Raw genomic sequence first — 26,484 nt, 5'->3', positions numbered from 1 at the left:
GTTGCAGGAAAGTATATTTAGTTCGTAGATAGAAAGTGAGATTAAGATATATACGAAAAAGTCTGGCTATTTACACGGGATAAGACACGGGATAAGACAAAGACAAACACACACGTCCTACTACTACGCCTTCTTGGAAAATAATTCCTCTTTGTAAATGATATGATGCCACGCCACGATCGGTTTACAAATGCTGTGAACCTCACTATGGCTGTAGCTACATATAACTCAGACCCTGGCTATGGCTATGGCCCTGAGCCTCACAGTGGTCAGTTGAATGGAGTACTACCTTGAGGGCTTTCTGGTCTGAACTGTGGTTCAACTGTACACCTGAGAGTGGTCACAGGTCAGAGGTCACAGTGTAGTGGGTCTGCCCTCGCCTGTTTGTGTTTGTATGTGTGTGTGTAATCAACGTCCAGGACCAGGGGTGGTCAGTCACGGGTGTGTTTTGACAGAGGTCGGCAGCAGGATGTCAGGCTGCGCTCTGATTTCCTCTCTTACTTTCTCCTTGACTTTCTCCTTGACTTCACCTCCTTATCAGGCCTGCTCAGGTTTGCTGCTTTCTCACCTCTAGTCTCCAGACCCAACCAGACCCCCCTGAAGAAAGGAGGGCCGGGCCGCTCACATCTCATTCTCAATTCAATGAATATTAATTCATTGTGTGGACATTCAGTTTTTCTGTTTATTATGTAGGTAGCCTACTAAATTGAGGCATACATGTGACCTGTTATTTAAGTGAGTTTATAAAGGTTCATTTCTACTGGAATATACTTAAACCTGATTTTAAAAAATGGTTTAAGTGTAGTAATGTTGAAATGCCCCTTGTTCAAAAGTGGTGAAATGATCTTCTCAACAGTGTTGAGTGCTCTGTGCAAGAGAGGTTGGTGCTGTACTCACTGTAGCCATCCTCGACTGTTAGCCCTCTATAGAGGCACATGACAGGCAAGCGTATCAAGTATGGATCGTATGATCAGACATTTGCATCCTGTCACCGGTTTATGTGTGTGACACACACACACACTTCACATCTGCCTGCCTCAGTAGAGAACCTACTCTCAGATCAGCCTTTAGTTAGTCTCCCCTCTACAACCTTACCCCTCCTTACTTAAAAATAAAAACTTCTAACACACATCATCAAGAATAACAACATTGTTTTTAGCCCTTCTTATCTCCTCTCTCCCAAATATCCTGTTTCTTCGAGTTGCGGTGGCCAGAACCAATAGAAACCTCTTCCTGCTATTGGCTGACTTCACTTCCCAACGTTAGCACAATCTCATCCGCTCCAAACACCGCTTAGTGGAACCTCAACTAGCTTGCTGACCAGAAATAAATTATATTCAAATTTATACCAGTGTGTTTTACCAGGACTGAGAGGTCCTGAACAAATATGGCCAGCACCATTAAGGTAAGTACATTTTTATTTATTTTTTCGCCAAAGTTTTGGCTTTTTATTGGTTATTTTCCGTAGTGCTTGGGCATTGTTTTAGTTTTCGTGGCACTTTAAAGAAACACTGACCAAGCAGGCGAAGGGTAACACCCTTCTGCCATAGAGGTGCGACAAGATTTCCTTGCAAATTTCCTTTTTCCTATGCGGATGGGCTGTACGGTTTCAAAAATCTTTGGGTTAATAACAAAATCTGAGATTTCGTTCTTTCGGACGCTGAAGTGATTTGACCTGGCTTGTCTTACAAACAAATAAAACAAACCGGAATTTACATTTCTTGAACATTTTATTCATTATGGAGAGGCACCAATTTGAACATTTATTATGTTTTTGATGTTGATATTTTTACCTTTACAAAAACGTTTTTACGTTTTTTTGCATTCTTATGTATTGGTATTTTTTTGGGGGGGGGGGTTGAGTCTTAGGTATTTGTCAAAGAACCATCTGCGAAAATTATACTTTGAAATGAAAAATGCAATCCTGTGCTGAAGGAACTGAAATAGTGGGAGGTTTAAATTCTCTGAAGACATTTTATCATGCTATTGTTATTGTTGCATTAATGCCTATGTTAACATCATAATCAAAATGAATGGTAAATAGTAGTAGTAAATAGTTAATACTTTGACATGGCTTTCCTAGTGTTAGTCTATCAAGTAATTACCCTTGTGTAGTTACTGTAACAACACCTATTAGACAATGGACAGAGGAGGAAAGCATTTTTTTGCTTTTTACAATAATCAAATAATCTAGGGCACAACATGCTTCAGAAGTAGCTGGAACTCATAGGCTATATCTCAATCAATATATAAATATATATTTTCTGGTGCTCCTACATTTTATGTTGTGCTCCTAACTTTAAAGTTGGGAGCTCCAGTGCTACGCATTACATGTTTTAATTTAGAGTCCTGCTAGGGAGTCAGTCACCTGCAAACCTAATTCAACATGGCGTCTAATATTGCCACCCTCTGCGTCTGCCAGTGGCAGTACAAGATGTTTACAGCCAAATCACAGTGTGAGCAATAATCCAAAAGCAGGGAAGCCATAATTACATAATCAGCTGTCTTGCTGGTATTCAATGTAAACAGGTACAGTATGGAAGTAGAACCCAAATGTTTGGAGAGGGAGCTTGCTCCTTTGTGACCCGTGATATTGTGGCACTGGGACCGTGGTTGAGTTGAAGTCCCAGGCAGAGAGGAGAGTGACCGCTGTTTATAAACACCTTCTCGATGCACTGGCTGGCTTTTTGTAGACACATTATGGCACCAGTGGACAGTCTATCGTCTTAGACAGTTCACCTAGGGTCAGTGAGTTGGGTCCTCTAGTATCTAGTACACACCTAGAAAGCAATGTTCATAGAACATAAGGGAGAAAAAAAATCCAAGAACAGATCTCATCCCTTACCAATCATAAATGTTCACTGGTAGATCAACCTGTTATCTTTGCTGGTCCATAGCCACTTCTTTAGTAGTAAATGTGTAAAAAATAAATACACTTAATACAATGTACAATTAATTACACAATGAAGAGTGTGGCATTCAGTTCATTGAGTCAACCACATCAGAATATCAGGACACAAACAAAAACATTTTATCATGCCCGCCTATGGACAGAACTGAGACAAACAATGCAGATAGTGTGTATATGTGTGTGTAATGCACATACCAGAGGGGGATCCAGGAAGTTGTGGCCAACCAACCTCTGTGTCTTTGTGAGGTCTGAGGCTCTGGCCAATCTTTGTCACTGACCTATGGAAATAAAAACACCCATAATTTTTCAAATTGAAACTCTCCAGGCTTTTGACGTTCCAAGTTTCATCCTGTACTATAGTTTCACACATAAGTGCAACAGCTCCGTCTCTTTCTCCATAACACGTGTTACTGCCAAATCAAGGCCCCTGGAAGTTATTCATCATAGGATCTCTACGAGGCAAAAACATTCTCTCTGTGGTGTTCAATTGCGAAACAAAACATGTTTTCCAGCAGTCATGTACAAATCAGACTGCTTTTCAATGCTAACAAAATGGCTTTCGTGGAAACGTAACACAGGTGTTCTTCCTGTTTGAAAAATAACAGATCTTGTGTTTTGGACTGGGAAGGTTTGTCTCTGTCAATTCATAGTAGGATACCCCAATATTGCCTGTCTGACCAGATGACAATTAAGGTAGTCTTAATTGGTGGAATCAGGGAGGGAGCTGCTAAAACAACATCCAGAATGGTTGCCCCCGATTGAAGGCCATAACCTGCACTACTGATGTTACTGCATTTTGTTCTGGAGGCAGCCCTGCAAAGTGGTCACTAGATAGCATAGCCACAAAGCCATGACATCTGATTTTCTAACCTAACCTTAACCCTAACCCTTTAGACCAAAAAGCAAATTATTACAATTGCCAATGTTGCAGCTGGCCTATCTAAGGGGAAATTGCTCAGTTCTGCCTCCAGGACAAGACTAAAATAAACGTCAACCTGCGGTGAACTGCCCAATGGCCTGCTGTATAGAAATTGCAGGGCGAACTCCCTCCCACTCCCTCTCTTTCTCTTTCTATTTCTCCCTCTCTTCATCCGGCCATCAACTCCATTAGTGTTCCAAATCTCAGCCACAATCAAAATGCCAACGATGAGCACTTCCTGTTTTGTGCTCCCCACCTCCCGATATCCCTCCCCCACTATCAGGAACTTTAAACGCAGGAAATGCTGGGAGAAGGGGAGCTTCCTGTCTTCAGCCACACCACGCCATGTCTCATTGGGAAGGCTGCCTGGGACATTCTCCATGAATCGGTCCAATGGCTCCATTGAGAGGGAGTACAGGACTAGAGCTACTCATACACTGTGAATATGGCTCTCTATGTAATTTTATAATGTCAGAATGACCCTGGAGACACTGGAGCAGGTTTAGGAATAAATGTTTTAGGACAAAATGTCCACCATAAAGTACTGTAAACCAGCTCAGGCTAACATGATTTTGACTGTTATTAAATGTGATATAGACAACATTATATGAGGTGAAATTAAGTGTACTATACCAATTTCCACTTATAAAGCTCAATATTTATGGAGGGTAATTTACTATACTGCCTCAGAGCGGCTCAAGTTCTGATTTGAACCAGCTGCCCTCTGGTCAGCAGTTCATTTCCCTACCCAGACGGCCATGCTGCAGGCCCTGGAACTCCACTACACGCTCCCATAGAGGACCTCCCTGAATGTCTACATTATATGAGTTATTCTATGGTGGACACTGTTCGGTAGGAAAACTGGGCTCAGCACAGCCTCATTCTTCCCTGCCTAATTCTGTGTTCATTTTCTTTGACCATGACACTAAGGTTGTGAAAAAATCTCTCACTTTCCTTAGAAGAGGAATAATGGACCATAGAGGAATGCACTGTACTGAGTTTGGGGCAAGATGGAAACCTGGCCAGACTCTTGTGTTGTTGTGATCTAAGCTAGTTTAGTTTAAATCTAAAGGCGAATTATGTTTGCTTCATTTTGTCTTGGTGTTTATGGAATATCTGAATCTTCTCTATGTTGTGATCGCCAAATCTAGTATTTAGTGTCATGTTATTTTGTCACATATTTCTGTTGGCTTCAGGATGGCCAAATATTTTATAATAACTGGTTTCCAGTGTTTACAGTTGTAGGATCTTAAATTGATCCAGTTTGCTACAGCAGGAAAAGAATAGTCCTGCAGCAACAAGAAATGTGAATTATTATGTGGATTATAATTAGTGGACATTTTTGTAGGGGTTGATACATTTTTCATAAGGGAAAATCAACTCTGAATTTTCATAGTGGAAATTACAAACTTCTAAAGCCTTTTTAAACCTAAAATACAGTACAAGTTTAGCCTTTTCTACATTTCAGGCAAGTTCTCCTGCAACAGGGTGATCACATTAAAATCCTAAATCTGTAAGTTGTTCCCAGACACAATGTAAACAGACTGCATTAAAATGGCACACGATGGCTACACATCTATCAAAAATCCCAGCTGTGATTGATGACGGATCTCTCTGTGGCCTATCTTTTGGTTGTTTTTTGGTCAGTTCCTGGCTTTATGGTCTTTTCCATAGGATCAAAGCTCAGGAAGTATGGAGCTGTGTGGCTGAACATTAGCTGTGAATGGATGTGGTTTTGTTTTGTTTGCATTGGGTGAACAAAAGCTGTGTGTGTGTGCCCCTTATTCATGCTGGCTGGGGTCACCTCGTGTATATTATGCTCTGCTCTCCCCTATCTCTAACCCCTGGACCCGCTCCCCCCCCCCCCCCCCCCCCCCCCACCCCCCCCCCCCCCCCCCCCCTTTCTCTCAGATGACGGTCAATGTGCCGAGCCTGCTCTGTAATGTGGTTTGCAGCTGACATATCAGGGAGGACCAGTCCCCACTAGATTAATCTGCTTTCCGACACAGCTTCCTTTTCCTCCTAAGTGATTTGAGATCAGGGTGGGTCACTTACACCGAGATGTTGGAGGGGCACTCCTTCCACGAGAGAGGGAGAGAGGAGGGCAGGTTGAGGAGGGCTGATGAACTCAGAGTAAAGAGAGAAGAGAAGGGTTGGTGTTTGACTCAGATGGAAGCCCTCTAAGGTATATGTAGCAATACAGGATTTGGCTAAGAGATTTTATGAACAATACTGGGAAAATTAGAGACAGGTTGCCATGTCATGGCATTTGTGGGAAAATATGTGTTTGTGTTAGTCATTGGTGTTGAATGGATTTTTACTGTTGGATCCCATTCATTTGAAGTTGATGGGAGGAGACAGGAATGGCTTTGAAATAAATGAAGGATAAACACTAGACTAATCCAGATTTAATGAATTCCTTGGCTAGAACATGCATTTAATCTTTAAATGTACAAATCCTAAAAGCGTTTTGTATTGTATATGATTCCATCTTTCTTGGATGAAGGACACATGGGGACCTGACCTTGGGGACCTTGTGGGGTCACATGGGGACCTTGTGGTTTCAGGGAGTATACCCAGTGATGAGATAATCATGAGTGTGGTCTGCACTGTGGTCTCCTGACATCACAACAAATGGATGTTGGAATGAAAGTTGAAGTAGAGTCTCAATTTCCATTTCCCCCAAGAATGACTGAATATGCTTAGAATGCCTTGACCTAACCCAATAACCTAAAGAATACCTGGAAATAAAAAAAACTCTCAGGTCTTTCTACAGCTAAATTGGGGGTGTTGGGATAGGGAGATACTGAACAGTTGAGAAAGTCTAAAACATTTAATGAAATGTTTGTTGATTTGGGACTTTTTGATGCCATTGGCACAGAGTATTTAATTAGAAATCAAAAGTGTAAACCCCCTAAAGCAGGCTTTGGGCGACAGTGGCTAGCAGGGGAACCTAACAGATTTCTCATGTAAAATATATTTAATTTCAATGAGAATAACCTGTATAAATAGAGGGGAAAACTAAGAAAAAAAAGGGGAAAACATCCCAAAAAATTACAGGAAGTAACCCAGACTCTTTAGGAGGCCTATCCCATCTAGATGGCACCGGATGAACTTACCTCAGACCTGTGATGCCAGGATGTAGCGATTGTCCTGTGAGGAAGACAAAAAGTTGGACAAAATGACTGAAACGTTAATGATCAAGAGGGTGTGTGGTAGTTTAGAGGGTCAGGTTGGTTAATATTGGTACTCTTTGCCCATGTTGTCGATCATATGTGGATATTATTCATGTATAATGAGGTCTTTATATATTTTATATAGAGCCTGGTAGACACCCTGCTGGTTTAATCATAGCGTATACTTCTGTGCTCTAATTCAACCCAGGTAGAAGTGAATGAAACTGGAGCACTTTTACTGGCCATGGTAATCCCTCTATAATGAGGGGGCCTGGTTTTCAGGTGAGTTTTCCAGGGGTCATTCTGTCTGCCATTTTACCCACAAAACAATGAGTGCACAAGGAGGTATTCATCAGACTGCAATCTAATGTTATATCCACCACATATGTGCATAGAGCTTAGGGTTTAAATCACGGACCGGTCCCAAATTACCTGCAATTTGAGCAGAGCCCCATGGATCACAAATCAATCATACTCGGTTCATGCCAAAATCCACACTTAATGAATCTGAACCAGTTGATTGTAAACCAAGTGAATGGAGCTTTGATTGTAATAGAAATCTAAGAGGGATATGTCTTTGCGCTTTCTTTCTGCGTACAGGAAGCATTGTCGGTGGTGAGTGAGGACCAGTCGCTGTTCGAGTGCACCTACGGAACGCCCCACCACGCCAAGGCTGAGATGGCGGCGGCGGCGGCGGCCAGCGAGTACGGCCAGACGGCCAAGATGAGCCCCAGGGTGCACCAGCAGGACTGGCTGTCCCAGCCGCCCGCCCGCGTCACCATCAAGATGGAGTGCAACAGTGGACAGGTCAACGGCAACAGGTACAGCAGTCCGCCTTTAGCTTCACTTTTACATATGTCTGGCCCATATCGTGTGAGCTCTGGAGAGTGCTAGCATTAGAAGGGGCGAAGTGACACAGTGCTTTACACCCTGGGGTCCACTGTGCACTGGGCTGCAGCCGGGCTGCCTGTGGCCCTGATTTCCTGTCTATTGTCTGCATTTCTATTAATGTACTTTAAACATGTGGGTCGATGCGGCCTGAAATCGAACGTCGTAATGTAAATATTTTGAATTACGGGGGCAGAAAATTCAATGCGCTGGTATAGAGTCAGTTAAAGGGACGTCTGCTGTTTACGTCCATCAATAGTAAAGAGTCTCGCCTGGCCTACACAGTAACAGCCAGCAGCCAAGCTACTTGCCAAACAGACGAGGAACTTGACTGAGGTTTTCAGTGGGTGAAAAAAAACTGGCAAAGCTGCCTGAGACCCAATCCAAGACAGTCGCTGCTGTTGGAATCCCAAACTCAAAACAGCTGTACCACAAAAAAAATATAGAAGGACCGCCACTGCATTCATATTTCTATCACATCTCACACGCGCAAGAACCCCCCCTCCATCCATCTAGCCACCCTCCAATCACCACACAGCCATCTCCATCTTTGGAGCAGGCCTCTCCACAGACACCCAGGCAGAGGGCCTTATTTATCTGGCGGTGAGACATGGGAAAGATTGTTCCAATTAGTGACGAGTCAGGGAGCAGAGGAAGATTTACAGCGGAGATCAACACAGACAGCACTGCTGCTCCTGCACACACCACCATCCTCCCCTCCAATCACTAGGCTACTAGAGGGAGGCCTACTGTACTGCCAAATAAATGTATGTGTGTGTTTGGAGGGGGGGGGGGGGGGGACAGGTGTGTGTGTGTGTGTCTGTGTGTGCACACACCATGTGTATGCTAGCATCTGGGGACCCAAAGCTCAACCCGGAGTGTTCCAAAGCACTCCGACATCCCAGGAGTTTGGTTCTAGTTTCCAGAGTTGATAATCTTAAAGATTGTGTTACATGGCATGGCAATGGGTTTTTTATGGCTGAAGCTTTAGAAAAGGGAGGTAGCGTAAGGGTACAGCTGGGTGACAGATAGCCTCAGCGATGGAAATTATTATGGGGAATGTTGACATGGGGGCTAGCAGGGGTCCTGAGGCTACCCTCATTATCTGGATTTAATGGGTTTGTGGACCTCCCCTCCCATGCCCCCCTCCATCACCCCCACCCAGTACCCTCAGTGAGCAGCAGCAGGGTTTATGGGAAGTGAAGTGGGCCCGGGAGCCCAACCTCTTGGCAGATTAATTAGCTGACCCAAACCTGGAGAACAATGAACAAGTTAGCTTCAAGACAAGGTCGACGAGACGCCTGCACTCCTCTACGCTAGGATTCCCTTGGATTGTTTGTTCTTTCTGTCTACCTCGCTCTGTCTCTCTCTCTCATTCTTATCTCTATATCTGTCTCTAGTTTTTGCTTCTCTGTATCTGTCTCTTTCTTTCTCTCTACAGTGATAGAGGGTTGAATGTGTTTTAGCATGTGTCTGGGCCCAGTGGAGAGCAGTTTACAGTTGCTTGGCCTCCGTAAGCCTCTGATGGTGACTCATACTGGGTGGGAAACAATAGAGTAAGTGAACTTATGTCCAATGGGCTCGGACACACACACACACACACACACACACACACACACACACACACACACACACACACACACACACACACACACACACACACACACACACACACACACACACACACACACACACTAATCAGGGCTGAACTGCAGCGCACTTCGCTGCATCACATACAAATGCATATGTCTACACACAGACACTGAGACTTCCACAGTAGACTCAGACACACAGATATACTAGTTTTCCATTGATCCCATTGCGTTCATCTTTAATCAGACATTCTAACACAACATAGTTCATTTGTTTTGGCTAATTAGCTCAAATTTACCACAGTCGCCGCCCTTTGAATACAATCTCAATCCATTTCACAATAATAGATAACATCCCCAGTTCTTGTGATATTTTTCGAACAGCACATGTGGTGACATGGCTGCTCTCCACAGTCAAATGAACATCAGATACTTTCACAATAAAATCTTGGAAGGGTGCAGTAGTATGATCTTCTGCCCAAACTGTTAAATTCAAGCAAGCGTAAATTGATTACATAAAGGAAATCTCGTTGTCTCCCTCTCCAATTGCAAAAGATACTTGGTTTTTCTTCTGAAACTGGGCCGCAAGAAAAAAGCATGCATTTTGAATTAGCAAAGATGAATTCTGTTACTTATTTTCTCTTCCTCTCTCGCTCTCTCTCTGTATTGATTGAAATGAAATATGATAAAAACTGTAGAAGTATGGGCATTGTGCATTACATTTTGGGAATGCATGTGAAGTATGATTTGTGCATGAGCAAATGTTCTATAAAACGAATTGGTCTAGGCTTGTTTTGATCCTTAAAACAGTGTTGCGAAAGAAAATGTTTTTGGGGGGTATGTTTTATAGTAAATAAGATCATTTGAATTCCCCCCAACTTCCTGTTCATATTTAAAGTTTTATTTTGGCCTAGTTTAGTATCAGACGTTCTTTTAAATTTTTGGGGTCAAACTCAAACTGGCAGAATGTTTTTCAATCAGACAAATTCCGAGGGACCTTTCAGTACAAGTCACACCTTGGACATATCTCACCCCTTGCTCAACTCGTAGATCCAGATACCATATTGGCTTAATGATGGATTCCCTAATGATGAGAGTTCCATCTTCTGGGAAGAGGAAGGCAATCACTCAGGTTGTGCTGTTTGGCTGAAAGCGGCTATTGTCTTCCACGGGAAATATTTGTAGTGAAGCTTTCACCTGATTTTTTATGTTGACCTTCTGAACCCCATTGAATGGGGTCTCTAGTTTCTGCAGTCAAGTTGCTAACATTTATGGACACAAGTGAGACCCCCTTTGGGAGGCAGAATTTCTGCCAAGTGAAAAACAAGGTATTTAAGGTGGTCCACTTTGCAGCAATGTGGTAATTTCAGTTGAAAGTCTCATGTTAACATTACAATCTGGAAACGGGATCATTCCGGTTATAAGAATAATCCTGTAGGAAAAATAAATGACCATCAACATTTTGTCATTGGACAGTCTTTGGGACTAACAGCACTATAGGCAATTAATTCACAGAAGAAGTATGAAACGTCTCTTTATGATAGTGCCATAAAATAGTTACTGTAATCTTTGGGACTAAGATTATTGAAATACGACTGGATGAAAAAATCCCTCCAACAGCAGATCTGAGAATAAATCACTTATATGTGTTTTTACTTTGAAACAGCTATTCCCAAATCACATGCATCTGGGGGCTGTACCCGTGGCAAGGACATACTCTCCATCAAGGCTGGGTCAGGAGAGGCCAACAGTTGGTTGACACATGACTTAGATTCCAAGAAATGGTTCCAAAATGGTTCATATCTTGGCCACAGCAGGTTGATATGAATTTATATGACATTCCATGGGTAATCCATCCCATCTGGTGGCCGCGCCCCGGGGGAATCAGAAGCTATGATAATGGCAGAAGAGTCATTTGGAATGGGGTCATTTATGGGGCCCAGGGCCCCTGGCACGCCTCCCTCCCTCCACTTTATTTTAGTGGAGATCCGTCTTTTTATGTGGCTTCAGGAGAGCTGCGGGGCACAGGTTGCAGCCATAGCTGGGATATTCGAAAGAATAATGGATTGGAATGGTAGAGACAAAAAATCTGAGAATACTTTGTTTTGCAGTCTGTGGTGGGAGGAGAGTTGACATCACAATTACACGGTCTCCTCTGTTTGAGCATCAAGGCACACACTAGCAATGTTATGGGGAGATTTTTGGGTCAACATGAATGCATGGGATAATACATAGATACAGATAGATAATCATCAACAAACATTTTACTAATGGTTTACAAACAAATTACTAATGGTTTATAAACAGTCGTTTAACAGATGTTCCAGTGTAGTGTTACCAGTTAGGTAAACCAATAGTCTTGATGAGCATTGCAGGTGTGGTTGACCCCGCCCCTCTGGGATTGACTCCGCCCATATGTGGATGACTCCGCCTCCCTGTGACTGACCCCACTCCTCCCTCTGTGTTTTGTCCTGACAGAAACTCTCCTGACGAATGCAGCGTGGGGAAGAACGGGAAGCTGTCCAGTGGAGGAGATGGCAGCACCCCTGTCACTTACAGCAGTTACCTGGAGGACAAGCACATCGCTCCCCCCAACATGACCACCAATGAGCGCCGTGTCATTGTTCCCGCAGGTAACAGAGCAACTTAACACATCAAATGACACCACAGTGATTTGAACACCAGAACACTTTTCTTTAGACAACTGAAGCTCTTAGTTAGATCTTCTCAATTACCTTGGGTCGACTCACCTGTCTTCAGTTGAGATGATAGTAAAAATCACATCTCGTCTGATGTGAACTAGCTCACGAGCTCATGTGTCCTATGTACACATGTAAACATAGCTAAAGAGGACCTGCTTTAGAATGAGAAGCAGGGCATTGCCCTCTGCGGTTAAAGGAGCCTTCAATACCAGTCCCAATCAGTCATGTGAGTCACTCACTGCTTTCGATTAGGGGACCTCATGTCTCTCACATACATTCATCTGTCACAAGGAGAGACTTCCTGTTATCTGCAGCACAGAAGCCCCAGCGTTTTGTTGCAGAGTGTGCTTTTCCTTGTCTAGACGGTTTCCTATGGTGTCTGTCCAACTGGGTGGATAAGGAGCAGGGTGGCGTAAGGAGCAGGGTGGAGAGGGGATGTGAGTCCCTGCCAAATGGGAGAAAAGTATTTTATCAGTTCCCCGTTCACACACCTAGAATACAACACTGAATCCTGACTGGAACATCCATGAGGCTGTGCTGTGTCTTTTGGGTAAAAAGAGGAATCAGAATAGCCAAAATAAAGCACCTTTGAAATTAGGTGCTAACTTTGTAAATATTTCAGAATCTACACTGTTTTTTCTTTGATATAAAGTCATAGATCTGCATTAGATAGTCACTTCTTGATGCATCAAAAATAAATAAAATCCTGGCCTATGTGCATATGGGTTTTAATGACTACACTTTTTGTGAACTACACTACCGGTCAAAAGTTTTAGAACATCTACTCATTCAAGGGTTTTTCTTTATTTTTACTATTTTCTACATTCTAGAATAATAGTTAAGACATCAAAACTATGGAATAACACATATGGAATCATGTAGTAAACAGAAAAAGTGTTAAACAAATCAAAATATGTTTTATATTTGAGATTCTTCAAATAGCCACCCTTTTCCTTGATGACAGCTTTGCACACTCTTGGCATTCTATTAACCAACTTCACCTGGAATGCTTTTCTAACAGTCTTGAAGGAGTTCCCACATATGTTGAGCGCTTGTTGGCTGCTTTTTCTTCACTCTCTGGTCTGACTCATCCCAAACCATTTCAATTTGGTTGAGGTCGGGGGATTGTGGAGGTCAGGTCATCTGATGCAGCACTTCATCACTCTCCTTCTTGGTAAAATATCCCTTACACAGCCTGGAGGTGTGTTGGGTCATTGTCCTGTTGAAAAACAAATGATAGTCCCACTAAGCCCAAACCAGATGGGATGGCGTATCGCTGCAGAATGCTGCGGTAGCCATGTTGGTTAAGTGTGCCTTGAATTCTAAATAAATCACAGACAGTGTCACCAGCAAAGCACCCCTCACACCATAACACTTCCTCCTCAATGCTTTACGGTGGGAAATACACATGCGGAGATCATCCATTCACCTACTCCACGTCTCACAAAGACACAGCGGTTGGAAACAAAAATGTCCAATTTGAACTCCAGACCAAAGGACACATTTCCAACGGTCTAATGTCCATTGCTTGTGTTTCTTTGCCCAAGCAAGTCTCTTCTTCTTATTGGTGTCCTTTAGTAGTGGTTTCTTTGCAGCAATTCGACTATGAAGGCCTGATTCACACAGTCTCCTCTGAACAGTTGATGTTGAGATGTGTCTGTTACTTGAACTCTGTGAAGCATTTATTTGGGCTGTAATTCCTGAAGCTGGTAACTCTAATGAACTTATCCTCTCCAGCACAGGTAACTCTGGGTCTTCCATTCCTGTGGCGGTCCTCATGAGAGCCAGTTTCATCATAGCGCTTGATGGTTTTTGCGACTGCACTTGTAGAAACTTTCAAAGTTCTTGAAATTTTCCGTATTGACTGACCTTCATGTCTTAAAGTAATGATGGACTGTCTATTATCTTTGCTTATTTTAGCTGTTCTTGCCATAATATGGACTTGGTCTTTTACCAAATAGGGCTATCTTCAGTTTACCCCCCTACCTTGTCACAACACTACTGATTGGCTCAAACGCATTAAGAAGTCAATCAATTCCACAAATTAACTTTTAAGAGGGCACACCTGTTAATTGAAATGCATTCCAGGTGACTACCCCATGAAGCTGGTTGAGAGAATGCCAAGAGTGTGCAAGGCTGTCATCAAGGCAAAGGGTGGCTATTTGAAGAATCTCAAATCTAAAATATATTTTGATTTGTTTAACACTTTTCTGTTTACTACATGATTCCATATGTGTTATTTCATAGTTTTGATGTCTTGTCTACAATGTAGAAAATAGTAAAAATAAAGAAAAACCTTGAATATTCTAAAACATTTGACCCATAGTGTACATGAAGCTCAAACTAGATCCTTTGTCACAGTGTAACCTTTATTTAACTAGGCAAGTCAGTTAAGAACAAATTCTTATTTACAATGATGGCTAACCGGGGAACAGTGGGTTAACTGCCTTGTTCAGGGGCAGAACAACAGATTTTTACCTTGTCAGCTTTGGGATTCGATCCAGAAACCTTTCGGTTACTGGCCCAACGCTCTAACCACTAGGCTACATGCCGCCCACAGTAATGTATCCAATGGAAAATAACCATAGAGAAACTTTGTTTAGAGTAATTTTCCCAAAGACAAACCTGTCCATTGACGGCCCGGAGCACTGTACTCTCTATCTGGAGGTTGTGCAACACAGTTTTTCTGGCATAGTGCAACTTCCTCTCCAACTGAAGCTGACAAGGACAATGACGCGACATGTTAAGAACATCCTGTTTTTGCTGTTAATTTAGAGGACAATAGCCACACACTGCACCACGGAATGTAATGGGAGGTCAATATTCAACTGGCTTCTCTGCTCTACGTATAGGAAACACATTCCTGATATTTTGGTATAGGGACTTGGGGAGGGCATTTCAACTTCAAATACATACAGATCTGTTCCTATATGATGCACAATGCACCCCTTAGTGCATTTTAAGAGGCCCTAGAGCCCCACCCAACATCTCTGCTATATAGGATAATATATTGTTGGAGAGAATACAGAAACGTTATGCAAAAGTGTATTGCCTATGATATAATTAAGCAATAAGGCACGGGGGGTGTGGTATACTGTATGACCAATATACCACGGCTAAGGGCTGTTCTTAGGCACGATGCATCGCGGAGTGCCTGGACACAGCACTTAGCCGTGGTATATTGGCCATATACCACAAACCTCTGAGGTGCCTTATTGCTATTATAAACTGGTTATCAACGTAATTAGAGCAGTAAAAATAAATGTTTTGTCATACCCGTGGTATACGGTCTGATATAACACGGCTGTCAGCCAATCAGCATTCAGGGCTCTAACTACCCAGTTTATAATATGTAGTACTTGATTACACCCCTCTATAGTTTCTGTCCCATCTGAATTCAATCTGCATTACAGTGCATTCACTGCTTAATGCCACATCCACTATATTGTTTGGATGGTTAAGTCCTCCAATATTGCACTGAGACAGACCTGAGGGCTGAGGAGAGCGAGTGCCAGCCAGCCTCCCCTTCGCCTAACTGATCCTTGCCTCGTGTCTCTGTAGCGAGGGATGAGTTACCGTTGCCCCTTGCTCTCCGAGCCTGTGTAAGTACTCTGGCTTCCAGCCCCCCCCCCCAAAAAAAATATTTAGAGGCTCGTAGTCTCGTTCTCAGAGAGATAGGGTTACATCTGCGTTCTAAATAGCACCCTATCCCCTATACGATGCACTACTTTTGACCAGGGCACATAAGGCTCTGCTCATAAGTGGTGCACTATGTAGGGAATAGGGTGCCATTTGGGACACAGATACAGAGTTACAGGTACTGTTAAATATTGCTGGAACGGAGGACCAGACGACAGTGTGGTTTGTTTCTGTACCTGTCAGCTGTTTTTTGGATCCTGTTAAGTTTGTTAGGTGTGTGTGTGTTTGGTAACAGTGGTCTTATCTCTGGGAAAGAGAATGTCATCGTTCTAAACACAGTACTCATGTAATTGGACTGTATTTGCACAAATTAACATTTATTTAGAAAATGTTGGTTGTTAAAACCAGTTTCATTGCAAATGTATTCTCAACTATTATCATATAAAGAATGAGAGTAAGTATGAACTGTAAGAAAATAAGTAAGTATAAACGTGAGAGTTTACTATGAGAGTTTCCATTCTCCTTTCTCTGTGGTGGGATAAGTTGCTCCAGTTACATGTTGCTACTCGCTGCATCTTACCCCTTCTATAGTGTTAACACATCCCCCTTTCTATGTTGTGTCCATGGCCTTGCAGATCCCACACTCTGGTCCACGGAGCATGTACGCCAGTGGCTGGAGTGGGCAGTTAAGGAGTATGGCTTGCTGGACGTGGACGTGGCTCTCTTCCACAACATGGACGGCAAGGACCTGTGCAAGATGAGCAAGGAGGACTTCCAGAGGCTCACGCTCAGCTACAACGCAGACATCCTGCTCTCCCACCTGCACTACCTCAGAGAGAGTGAGTCTAGTATCTTCCTTCTCCTCCTCATCATCCCTCTCTCCTCTCCTCCCTCTCCGTGCTCCCGCCTTCTGTCCCTTTTCCCCAGCTGACCAACACAATGCGTTGGCAGGTGGTAAAGAGAAATGCTACAAAGGGCTACTACTGAAGGGCTGCTGTAGTCTGGTGGTCCATTCTTTACCTCTATACCAGGGGTAAGGTAGGAAACTTGTCCTGGGGGGTTATAAGGTAAGCAGGCCTCAGGTGCTTTACATTTTGGCCTGAAACCAAAGCCTGTACACACTGTGGCTCTCTAGAACCAGACTTGCCTAGATTATTAAGGAGAAAGGGGAGTGTGAGATACAAGATACACTTGTTCCGTTAACAAAGTGTCTGCTTGTTGAAAGTCATAGCTTGTTAAAGTTAGGGCAAAGGGCAGATCCTGCAGCCTTCCAGTAGCGAGCCTCAGTAATCCTGTCTGTGTGTAGTGTGAATCAAACTGAGCTCTCACTGACGTACTCCAGAGGGCCTCAGCTATTTTGCTTGACTACAGATTAGAATGCAACCTGGTGAAGGAGTCCCTGTTGCTGCTGCTTCTGCTGCTTTGGCTGAATGACTCACTGCTCCAAGGCCTGCTTTCCTGTCCACTGCACCTCACCTCCCCTCTACACAAACACGTTTTTTTGTGCATGTCATCCACATGCTCGTTCACTTGCGCGCACACACACACACACACACACACACACACACACACACACACACACACACACACACACACACACACACACACACACACACACACACACACACACACACACACACACACACACACACACAGTTTTTAAATTGTTAGCAGTAGATGTGACAGTAGTAGTAGTTGGGTAGTAGTAGTAGGATTAATGGTGGCAGTAGTGTAACAATAATAAAATCATTAACATGTTTTTGAAGAGGAATAGATATACTACATCAAAGTCCTAATTGACACCCATCTTAAGAGACGTATTTGTTTATAGTCATTGGAGAAGGTTTGTCAGACTCTTGAGATTATGTGTATCTTTGATAGTCTGTCTCTTTCTGCTCTCCAAGAATAGGGTAGTCCAAGTTCCATTTGATCGTGCAGACAACTTTCCAATGAACCATTACTCTTCTCATGATGACTGCTAATGGTTTTGTTTGTTTGATATCAGTGTCGGTTTTGGTAGGGTTTAGCCACAGATGTACAGATGAGGTAAGTGATGGGAGAAAGAGAGGAACAAAACAGAAAGATAGCCAGACACACAGACCACACAGACAGACAGATAGCTGGAGGAGTCCAGAGTTTAGAGTGGCGTACCACCACGTTCTGAACTGGGCTGTTGTTTGTGTTATTCCACAATCCTGTGCTTGAAGCTCTCTTGAAACATGTCTCACAAAAATCTTTTGAATTACCTTTTCTTATACATTCCTTTTAGTGCAATCAACAGTTCCCATCCCCTCATTTAAATACTATGGGCAGTTTGAAATTGATAAGAGAGAAATGCCAATAGGCCTACTTATCTGTCTCCAAAGACTTCTTTTTGTTTGGCTTTAGATGTAAAATGGTCTGAAGGGAGTGGGTAGGCACACCTACACTATTCACAGACCCTGACGGTGGCTGGCTTTGTATTTGAGGTCTCTTCGACTGGAAAAAACACTAGTGATGGGGGGAAAGGAAGAATGCCCTCTCCTCCTTTTGTTTTTGGTAATGGTTTCTGCTCCTCTTTCCCCCTTGTGTGTACACACGCTCGCCGAATTTACTCTGGAGGAGGGAAAATTGGGAAAAGCGATGGATTCTCACAGACAAATGTGGGCACGAGTGATTAACTGTTTATTTGGGTTGGTCCTCCCTGCCATTGTCTCCCCTCTCGCTATGGCGATGTGTTCCACACTTACATGCTCTCTCTTTCTCGCTCGTTCTTTCCCACTCCATTTCCCCTCTCCTCACCCTCTATCTCCCTGTACTGCTCCTTGCCTGTTGAATGTTGCCTCTATGGCAGTTCTGAGAGCAGCCCTTACCTTAGTGCATCGCTAAAGGTCTGTGTTTATCATGGCTGACGCCCCCCAACGCATCACTCCTTGCACATCATAGGTTGTTTTGAGCTGTTTTCTTTTTTTGGTTCATCTCTTTTTCAAAAGAATGTTTTATTTCTCAGCTCCACTTCCTCACTTGACTTCCGATGATGTTGACAAAGCCTTACAAAACTCCCCGCGGTTAATGCATGCTCGCAACACAGGTAAGGAGACCCCTGCCCCCCCTTCTCTACCTTTGGCTTTGCTCCCGCCACCACAGTATCCTCACACTCACACAGTGCCCACCTATGTATATTCAGTGCACTTTTTATATACTGTACATGCACACTGCTTTTTTTGTATTCATATGATTATCAGATTATGCATCAAGTCATCGAATCTGATACTGGTTGTTATTATTTCTGTGTTTTTGTTATGTGGTGCAGAAGTTACTGTATGCTGGTGCATTAATGCATTGTGGCTGTAGAGCGTAGATGAAGGCATGTGCTAAAGTCTAACGTTGATGCATAGTGCTGTAATTACCCTTGTGCTGCACGAAATCCCTCCCCACATGGATATGGAACGTTCAGTCAATGTGTCATGAAAAGTTGTGACATTACGGGTACATAATCATTCACGTAATTCATTAATTATCCTCTCTTTCACTCTCCACAGGAGGTGCAAGTTTTATTTTCCCCAACACTACCGTTTATCCCACTGACAACTCCCCCAGAGTCTCTGCTAGGCCAGGTGGGTGATTCATCACTCCTACAAGTTTATGTAGATGAGGCATAAGAGCTTACTGTGAGCACATCCAATTACACTTAGAGGAGCAAGGTGCATGGGTAAAGGAGAAACAAGGAACCACACAACTTGCAGACAAAGTACTACATTTTGATTATTGTACAAAAATACTCATATACAAAGGTATGTTTAGAAGACGTTCGTCAAAATATATTTTAAAGGTGCTTTAATTTGTTTATATTCAACACAAGCATCCTCTGCCCTTAAAATAATACTCCAGACTGCAGCAGTTGTGCCTATGTGTTTAGGCCCCTTGTATTATGGAAGGTTTCTGGCAATCAACCACTCTTACCTCAGACCGATGAGGTGACCCACTGAAATGCACTCACTCATCATGTTTTTGTTTTTATCATAGCGCCATCTAGGGGTAAGGTTCATAACTGCAGGCAGCAGGTTGACTTGTCATTACTGTTATTTTACAGACCTGGCATATGAAGCAGCCAGAAGATCTGGATGGCCTACACAAGCTGTATCTTCCACCAAAGGTAAGGAGTCACAATGTACTGTACATCAGTCCTTTGTCAAAAGATGGCACTCCCTTTGCTTTTCATCTATTGGAAAATGTGTCAACGTACATCACAATTAATTTAAGAGGGTACATCTTTACAAGCCTGTGGACTAGACGTAAATAAAACAGTCTGGGCAGAATCAGAGAACAGAAAATTGTATATCTCAAGATAAGAATATATTTCTCCACTGTATACACTTGGAACATTGCCCTCAAGGAAACCAACCCCCTGCTAATATTTTGGGAACTTTATCCCTCAAGGTTCCCAGCCCTCCCCAGTCATTGTCACCAAAACAGAGGAGCAGAGGCCTCAGCTAGGTAAGATATTAGCTTGAACAGTACTCTGAAATAGATGGTGATTGAGCTGAATAAAATATGTTCTCCTACTAATGTGAATGTTTTTCCCTTCTTAGATCCTTATCAGATCCTGGGGCCCACGAGCAGCAGGCTGGCAAACCCCGGTGAGTTTTATGGAGGGTGTGAGTGATTATCACTTCATTAGATAAAATGTACGATTTCAGAAATGAATATTACAACAAAGGAACCATTTATATGAGCAGCTGTTATGGTGGTGACTGTTGCAATAAGTTGTTGTTGTGGTGTTGACTGTAACATGTCTGTATGTAGTCGTTATGGTGATGACCACCTGTCTCTCTCCAGACTGTATTATAATTGTTACGATATTGACTCCCTGACTCTGTCCCGACTGTATAAGTAATTGTTACACCTGTTGACTTCCTGTCTCTGTCCAGACGTTGGCCGGGACTCAAACAAACCGCAATCCGCCGACATCGCACTACTCTTGAGCTTTAAAGGTAATTTATGTTTGAGCTGACATCCGCAGCGTTTACCCTGAATGCGATCGTGAACATCAAGGAAATTGCCTTTGAAAGTGAAGTGCAGTGCGATGTCGACATAGTGCGGTTTGAATCCCGGCCTGTATTAGTAATTCTAACTGTGTTGACACCTTTTCTGCCTGCAGGCTCGGGACAGATACAGTTGTGGCAGTTCCTGCTGGAGCTCCTGTCAGACAGCACCAACTCCGGCTGCATCACCTGGGAGGGCACCAATGGCGAGTTCAAGATGACCGACCCTGACGAGGTGGCGAGGCGCTGGGGCGAGAGGAAGAGCAAGCCCAACATGAACTACGACAAGCTGAGCCGCGCCCTGCGCTACTACTACGACAAGAACATCATGACCAAGGTGCACGGCAAGCGCTACGCCTACAAGTTTGACTTCCACGGCATCGCCCAGGCCCTGCAGCCCCACCCGCCAGAGTCCTCCATGTACAAGTACCCCTCCGATCTGTCCTACATGAGCACCTACCATGCACACCAGCAGAAGGTCAACTTCGTCACGCCCCACCCTCAAGCGCTACCCGTCACATCCTCCAGCTTCTTTGCTGCCCCCAACCCCTACTGGAACTCCCCCACCGGAGGTATCTACCCCAACACCCGGCACCCAGGCGCTCACATGCCCTCCCACCTGGGCACGTACTATTAGACCTGCCAAGGGAAGGGCGTCTTGCTACGCTAAAACTGGAGGAAGAAACGGGAAGAAACGGGAAAACACAAAGGGTTTCTGTTTGGATAGTGTCAGAACCAAACAAAAACAGGGGCAGGATCAATAATGAAGAACTTTGGTAGAGATAGGGTAACTGGTGTAAGTCTAGGGCATGAGCAGGTGAGGGAACTCAAGGTTCTGTAAAGGATTAAGAGGAGGGCTACAGACATGTCGCTATAAGACGATATAGGAGGGAAAACTGTAAATGTAAAAAGGGCAATAGTGGACGTTACTATGACCAAGGGCATTGTGCGACATGTAGCTTCTGAGAACAGTTAAAGATACGTCTTTGAGTAGAATTAAAAGGGAGTTATCAGTGGATTATATAACATGATCATGTCCTTTTGATAAAGGTCGCTAAATATACCCCAAAAATACAATAGCTGCATGAACAGTTACTTATTATATATGTTTTTAAACTATTAAACTACCTTATTTAATGAAGTAAACATATCAAAGACTGTAAAGATGAGGCAAGATAAGTAAGATGTAAGTGTGGAGAGGGGTGTGGTGTGGCAGATGAGTGTGTACTTCAGAGGAAGTAGGGAGAAGTACTAAACTTGGCTGTAGTAAACTGTGAAACAAGCACCAGCAGGAAACACCTTGGGTAGATGTGTGCTAGATGGTCCTGTCACATGACCATGCATGGACTCACAGACTGTTTGTGACCAAGGGTGGGGCAACATCAGAGAGGACGGCGGATCATGAAAGACACTGAAATATGTGAAAAATTAAGTATTATTCCTTTGGATATAAACTGCCTTATGTCTTATCAGTATTATTATACTACATAGTAGTGCATATGGCATTATTGAACGTAAAGGGAAGATTGTTTTACTTGACTGTTATTCTTAAAGAGAGTGCCTTGAAATCAATTAATCTGTGTTTTGGAAATTTTGAAAAACTGGAATTAAGCACGATTCGTAAAATGTTGTGTGTGACCTCAAATCTTTTTATAAGGAAGGAGGAGTTTTCTTGACCACAGTGACTTACCACAGAAACTCCCAGTTCAGCTGAAGAGATTTTACAAAGTTCCAATTTTGTATTATTGTTTTTCTGAGTCGCGAACGCTGTGCGTTTGTTAGATTGAAGTATACAAGTCAGTGTTATATTTCTTTTTATATGATAAATGTATAACTTATGCAATATATACACTACGAGTTGATCTCAGCCAGCCAAAGACACAGACAATGTTTTTATAATAGATATAGTGACAGAAATGTCATTGAAATAGACTAAAGAAGGCAGTAAACAATGAAAAAACAGTTGTGGCCTTTGAACTTTATGCTCTGTAAACAGTTTACAACATAAACTATATATACTAATATAAAACTGATTGTGTCGGCCAGGCAAGTAATTTCAGACCTGTTCAGTATTATTTTATGGGATGCAGGCTTGGGTAGAACACTTATAAGCTGCCAGCCTTGTAAGCTGAGAAACAGGACTGAGATACTGAGATTGTTTACTAAAGGGACCATAAAAATGATATACTTTGATAGATTTTCTACTGTGTCATTTCTAATAAAGTATCTTCAACCAAAGTGCTGTCCTCTCTTGTCTTGGAAGGTGAAAGATTGTGTGTTATTGTGCCCTGTCTGCATGCAGTATAAAGAGGAGTTGCCCCCATTATTTTGACCCAACACAGTCGATGTGTGCCAACAACCAAAAGACAAACCTCATTGGCTCTACCCTGAGTGTTGCCACAACAACAGAGATGAGGAGTAGAGCAGTGTGGGATGGGGGTAATGGAATTTTATAGAGCTATTTTTAGATAAAAACATCCCATCACTCTCATTATGGTATATGGATCATATATTCTTGAAAGCCAATGGTTTATTCAGAGATAAAGATGGAACACAGCTTTTAAGCATTACACAGCCATTATCTCAAACTAGTTTTGTTACATCCCCATCTACCTTTTGAGTGAAATATGTATAATTCATTAAAATATACAACTTGAGTGATAAAAAGAAACAACATCTTGAATCTGTTTTCCTGGAATCCTCCATAATTTTTTCTAATACAGCAACAGTTACTGCCACAAATTCAATTACACAAACACCAGCACCTGAGACACAGTCCTTATTCTGAATGCATGTCCATATACTCCTATTATAAAGCTTGTAAATACAAACAATATGCCAAATATACTGTACACAGCACATTAATGTACTCTTACCAGATGCACACTGATCAGGAACATAATTTTTTATTTTTGCCTAAATTTGTCAGCATTCACTCATTAGGTTTATGAGTTATACAAACATATATATTTCCGTACTATGCCCAGCTAGCACATAACGTTCTGAGAACCATATGGTTATTAGAGCTTGTTGAGAGCGTGGTTGTCCTATGGTTATTTTAGAAACAACCTTCCCACAACTTTCTGGGATTGATGCAAGATAGTTTCTTTGGAACATTCTCAGCACATTTAAGGAACTTATTTTCTTGGTATTTCATTACTTTAACAGAACGTTTCCTAAAAGTTCAAACATTTCATTTTAATGGTGGTAATGTTCTAGAAACGTTCTCCAACTGGTTTGGCATTGGGAATGTTCTCAAATAGTTCAGAGAATGTTAAGAAACAACGTTCTTCTGTGGGAATTTCAGTACTTCAGCATAACAGTTCCTCAAATCAAATCAAATTGTATTAGTCAGATGCGCCGAATACAACAGGTGTAGACCTTAAAGTGAAATGCTTACTTACAAGCCCCTAACCAACAATACAGTTTAAAAAATATGAATAACAATAAGAAATAAAAGGAACAAGTAATTAAAGAGCAGCAGTAAAATAACAATAGCGAGACTATATACAGGGGGTACTGGTACAGAGTCAATGTGTGGGTGCACATGGTCATGTTCAAAGTCACATTCTCGAATTGTTCCAAGAATATTAAGAAAAAAATGTATTCTGTGGGAATTTCAGTACTTCAGCATAATGTTTCCTACAGGCTTCCTCATGGTTATATTTAAAGTCATGTTCTCAAAATGTTCAGAGAATGTTAAGAATATATTCTACACAAATCCTCAAGTAAACTTTTGTGACATTTAGAGAACGTTCTAAGATTTATATTTAAAAACATATACATTCTGTTCTCAGCATCTACAAAACTCTCTCTAGCCTGTATCTTGTTAAGTGTGTTCAGGTGTGTTGGCCGCACACCTAATCTTAATGAGTTCTCGTTTCCTTTGAAATGAGGTCTGTACGAGCATACTAAAATTAACAGCTTTGTATGTGTAAAAAATATGCCATGTTAGCTCCTTCCTGATGGCGCAGTGGACTAATTCCATGGATAGAGATGAGAAGATCAAAGGTTCAAATCCCACTGATGCTGTGTCACACTAAAAAATAAATGTGTTTGCATGATTAATGATTAAGGAAAAGCTTGGAGTTCATTAACCCAAAATAAGCTAGCAGTGTTATTAAAAGGCTCATTGAAACATTCAGTGACCATTTTAAGGAAGTTATTCAAAAACCTCCAAATAACCTGTAATTTTAGGTTTAATAAAACCTCCCAGAAAAACTTTAAAGGAACCAGAGTAAAACGTTCTCAGGACCTTCCTGCAACCTAAAAATAAATGTTCCCAGAACAGGCAAAATTTTCAACTTATGGAAACATATGGCTTCGTTCCCATAACCAATGTGAAACCAAAAACATACGTTCCCACAACTTCCAAGGAACCAAATTTGCTAGCTGGGTGTATTTCCAAATTGTTTCTAGACAGTAACTATGGTAAAACAACCATTAAAGTGGATCATGCTTATTACCAGTGTGTCCAACATGTTTGAGTGTCCTCCCTTATTCCTTCTTGTACACCTCCTCCAGTTTCAGCTTCTCTGTGTTGTTGCTGAGGAGTGTCGGGTCGCTGCTTAACTGCACCTTGTCAAAGAAGTTAAAGTCGGCCACGTACCGGCCACTGGGGGTGCTGAAGAGCACGGGCTTGAACTCGTAGCCCCACAGGATCTCCTGGGGAACGAACGATGTGCGGCTCTGACACGTGGCTGCCGTGGACTCCATGGTGGCGTTGAGGGTGACCAGCAGCTCAAAGTCGCGCGTCCGCAACCTCTCAGCGGTCAGCCCCGCCAGCGGGCTGCCTTCATCCAACACGTGATAGAATGTGAGGGGCAGGATTAGGAAGGGGCACTCCCCGCATGAGTCCATGTAGAAGTCCACAGCTGTCTGGTGGATCAGAGTCTTCTCGCCCTCCTCGGTCACGTTGGGCGAAAGCAGCTTGCCGATCAGCTGGCACTGGATCAGCAGGCTTTTCCTCATGTTGGCCACACGCACCATCAGACATAGCTTGCCATCATGCCGGCAGATCACCGCCGACTGGCTGAACTTGATAGTCTCGGCCCGCTTCTTGGGTCGTGCCAGCTTGGCCAGGAAGGCCCCGGTCACGAAGATCTCAGCCAGGCCCGTGGTGACCAGCTGGACCACCAGGACGAAGATGGCCAGCGGACACTCATCGGTAATGTAGCGGAAACCGTAGCCAATGGTGGTCTGCGACTCCAGGGAGAAGAGGAAGGCGCCGGTAAGGGTCTCAACATTCATGATGCACGGAGTGTGGTTGGACAGCAGCTCACCCTTGAAGTCACCGTTGCCCATGCCGATGAAGTAGAATATTACGCCGAAGAGGAACCAGGTCATGACGAAGGTGGAGGAGAACAGTGTGAGCTTGTAGCGCCACTTCATGTCCACCACCGTGGTCCAGATGTCGTGGAGATAGAGCTTTACCATGCCCTCCACATTGTCAATGCGCACTTGGTTGTGTCCATCCTTGGAGACAATCCTCCGCTGGAAATCTGCCTTCTTGGTGGTCATCTTGGTCTTAAGTGTGTTCTCTTTGGTTGGCAGTTTGTCACCCTATTTGCATGGCAAGCAGTGAGGGTGAAAAGGAAGAAGTAACAATGTTAGTCAATGGCAACAAACTAGGA

At 43.0% G+C, this 26,484-nt stretch overlaps 2 protein-coding genes across 4 annotated transcripts; one reads left to right on the top strand and one right to left on the bottom strand.

Moving 5' to 3' along the window:
* Positions 1-1,244: 1,244 nt before the first annotated feature.
* LOC120057002 (transcriptional regulator Erg-like) lies at positions 1,245-23,089 on the top strand. Of its 3 annotated transcripts, XM_039005339.1 has the most exons (11): positions 1,245-1,405; positions 7,607-7,827; positions 11,965-12,119; positions 16,463-16,666; positions 18,817-18,897; positions 19,349-19,423; positions 19,900-19,962; positions 20,247-20,303; positions 20,399-20,446; positions 20,738-20,800; positions 20,968-23,089. In XM_039005339.1, the coding sequence occupies exons 1-11, from the start codon at positions 1,388-1,390 to the stop codon at positions 21,486-21,488; spliced, it is 1,506 nt and encodes a 501-aa protein (XP_038861267.1). In that variant the 5' UTR covers positions 1,245-1,387; the 3' UTR covers positions 21,489-23,089. The 3 variants fall into 3 exon arrangements, with proteins under 3 accessions (XP_038861267.1, XP_038861269.1, XP_038861268.1); XM_039005341.1 differs by lacking the exon at positions 18,817-18,897 and having other exon boundaries at positions 1,246-1,405; XM_039005340.1 differs by lacking the exon at positions 20,738-20,800 and having other exon boundaries at positions 1,247-1,405.
* A 2,259-nt stretch (positions 23,090-25,348) lies between these two features.
* LOC120057442 (ATP-sensitive inward rectifier potassium channel 15-like) lies at positions 25,349-26,381 on the bottom strand. The gene has a single exon (XM_039006060.1). The coding sequence runs from the start codon at positions 26,369-26,371 to the stop codon at positions 25,349-25,351; it is 1,023 nt and encodes a 340-aa protein (XP_038861988.1). The 5' UTR covers positions 26,372-26,381.
* Between the last annotated feature and the right edge of the window lie 103 nt (positions 26,382-26,484).

Source organism: Salvelinus namaycush, chromosome 12 (assembly GCF_016432855.1).
Source record: "Salvelinus namaycush isolate Seneca chromosome 12, SaNama_1.0, whole genome shotgun sequence".
NCBI classification, from domain to species: domain Eukaryota; kingdom Metazoa; phylum Chordata; class Actinopteri; order Salmoniformes; family Salmonidae; genus Salvelinus; species Salvelinus namaycush.
The sequence above is the reverse complement of the archived record's forward strand: the minus strand, read 5'-3'. Positions and strand labels throughout refer to the sequence as shown.

Excerpts from the sequence above, each read along its gene's own strand:
- LOC120057442 (XM_039006060.1), bottom strand. The coding sequence starts at position 26,371 with ATGACCACCAAGAAGGCAGATTTCCAGCGGAGGATTGTCTCCAAGGAT.
- LOC120057002 (XM_039005339.1), top strand. Across the intron at positions 12,120-16,462 it reads CCGTGTCATTGTTCCCGCAG|ATCCCACACTCTGGTCCACG; the intron begins GTAACAGAGCAA and ends ATGGCCTTGCAG. Across the intron at positions 20,801-20,967 it reads ACTACTCTTGAGCTTTAAAG|GCTCGGGACAGATACAGTTG; the intron begins GTAATTTATGTT and ends TTCTGCCTGCAG.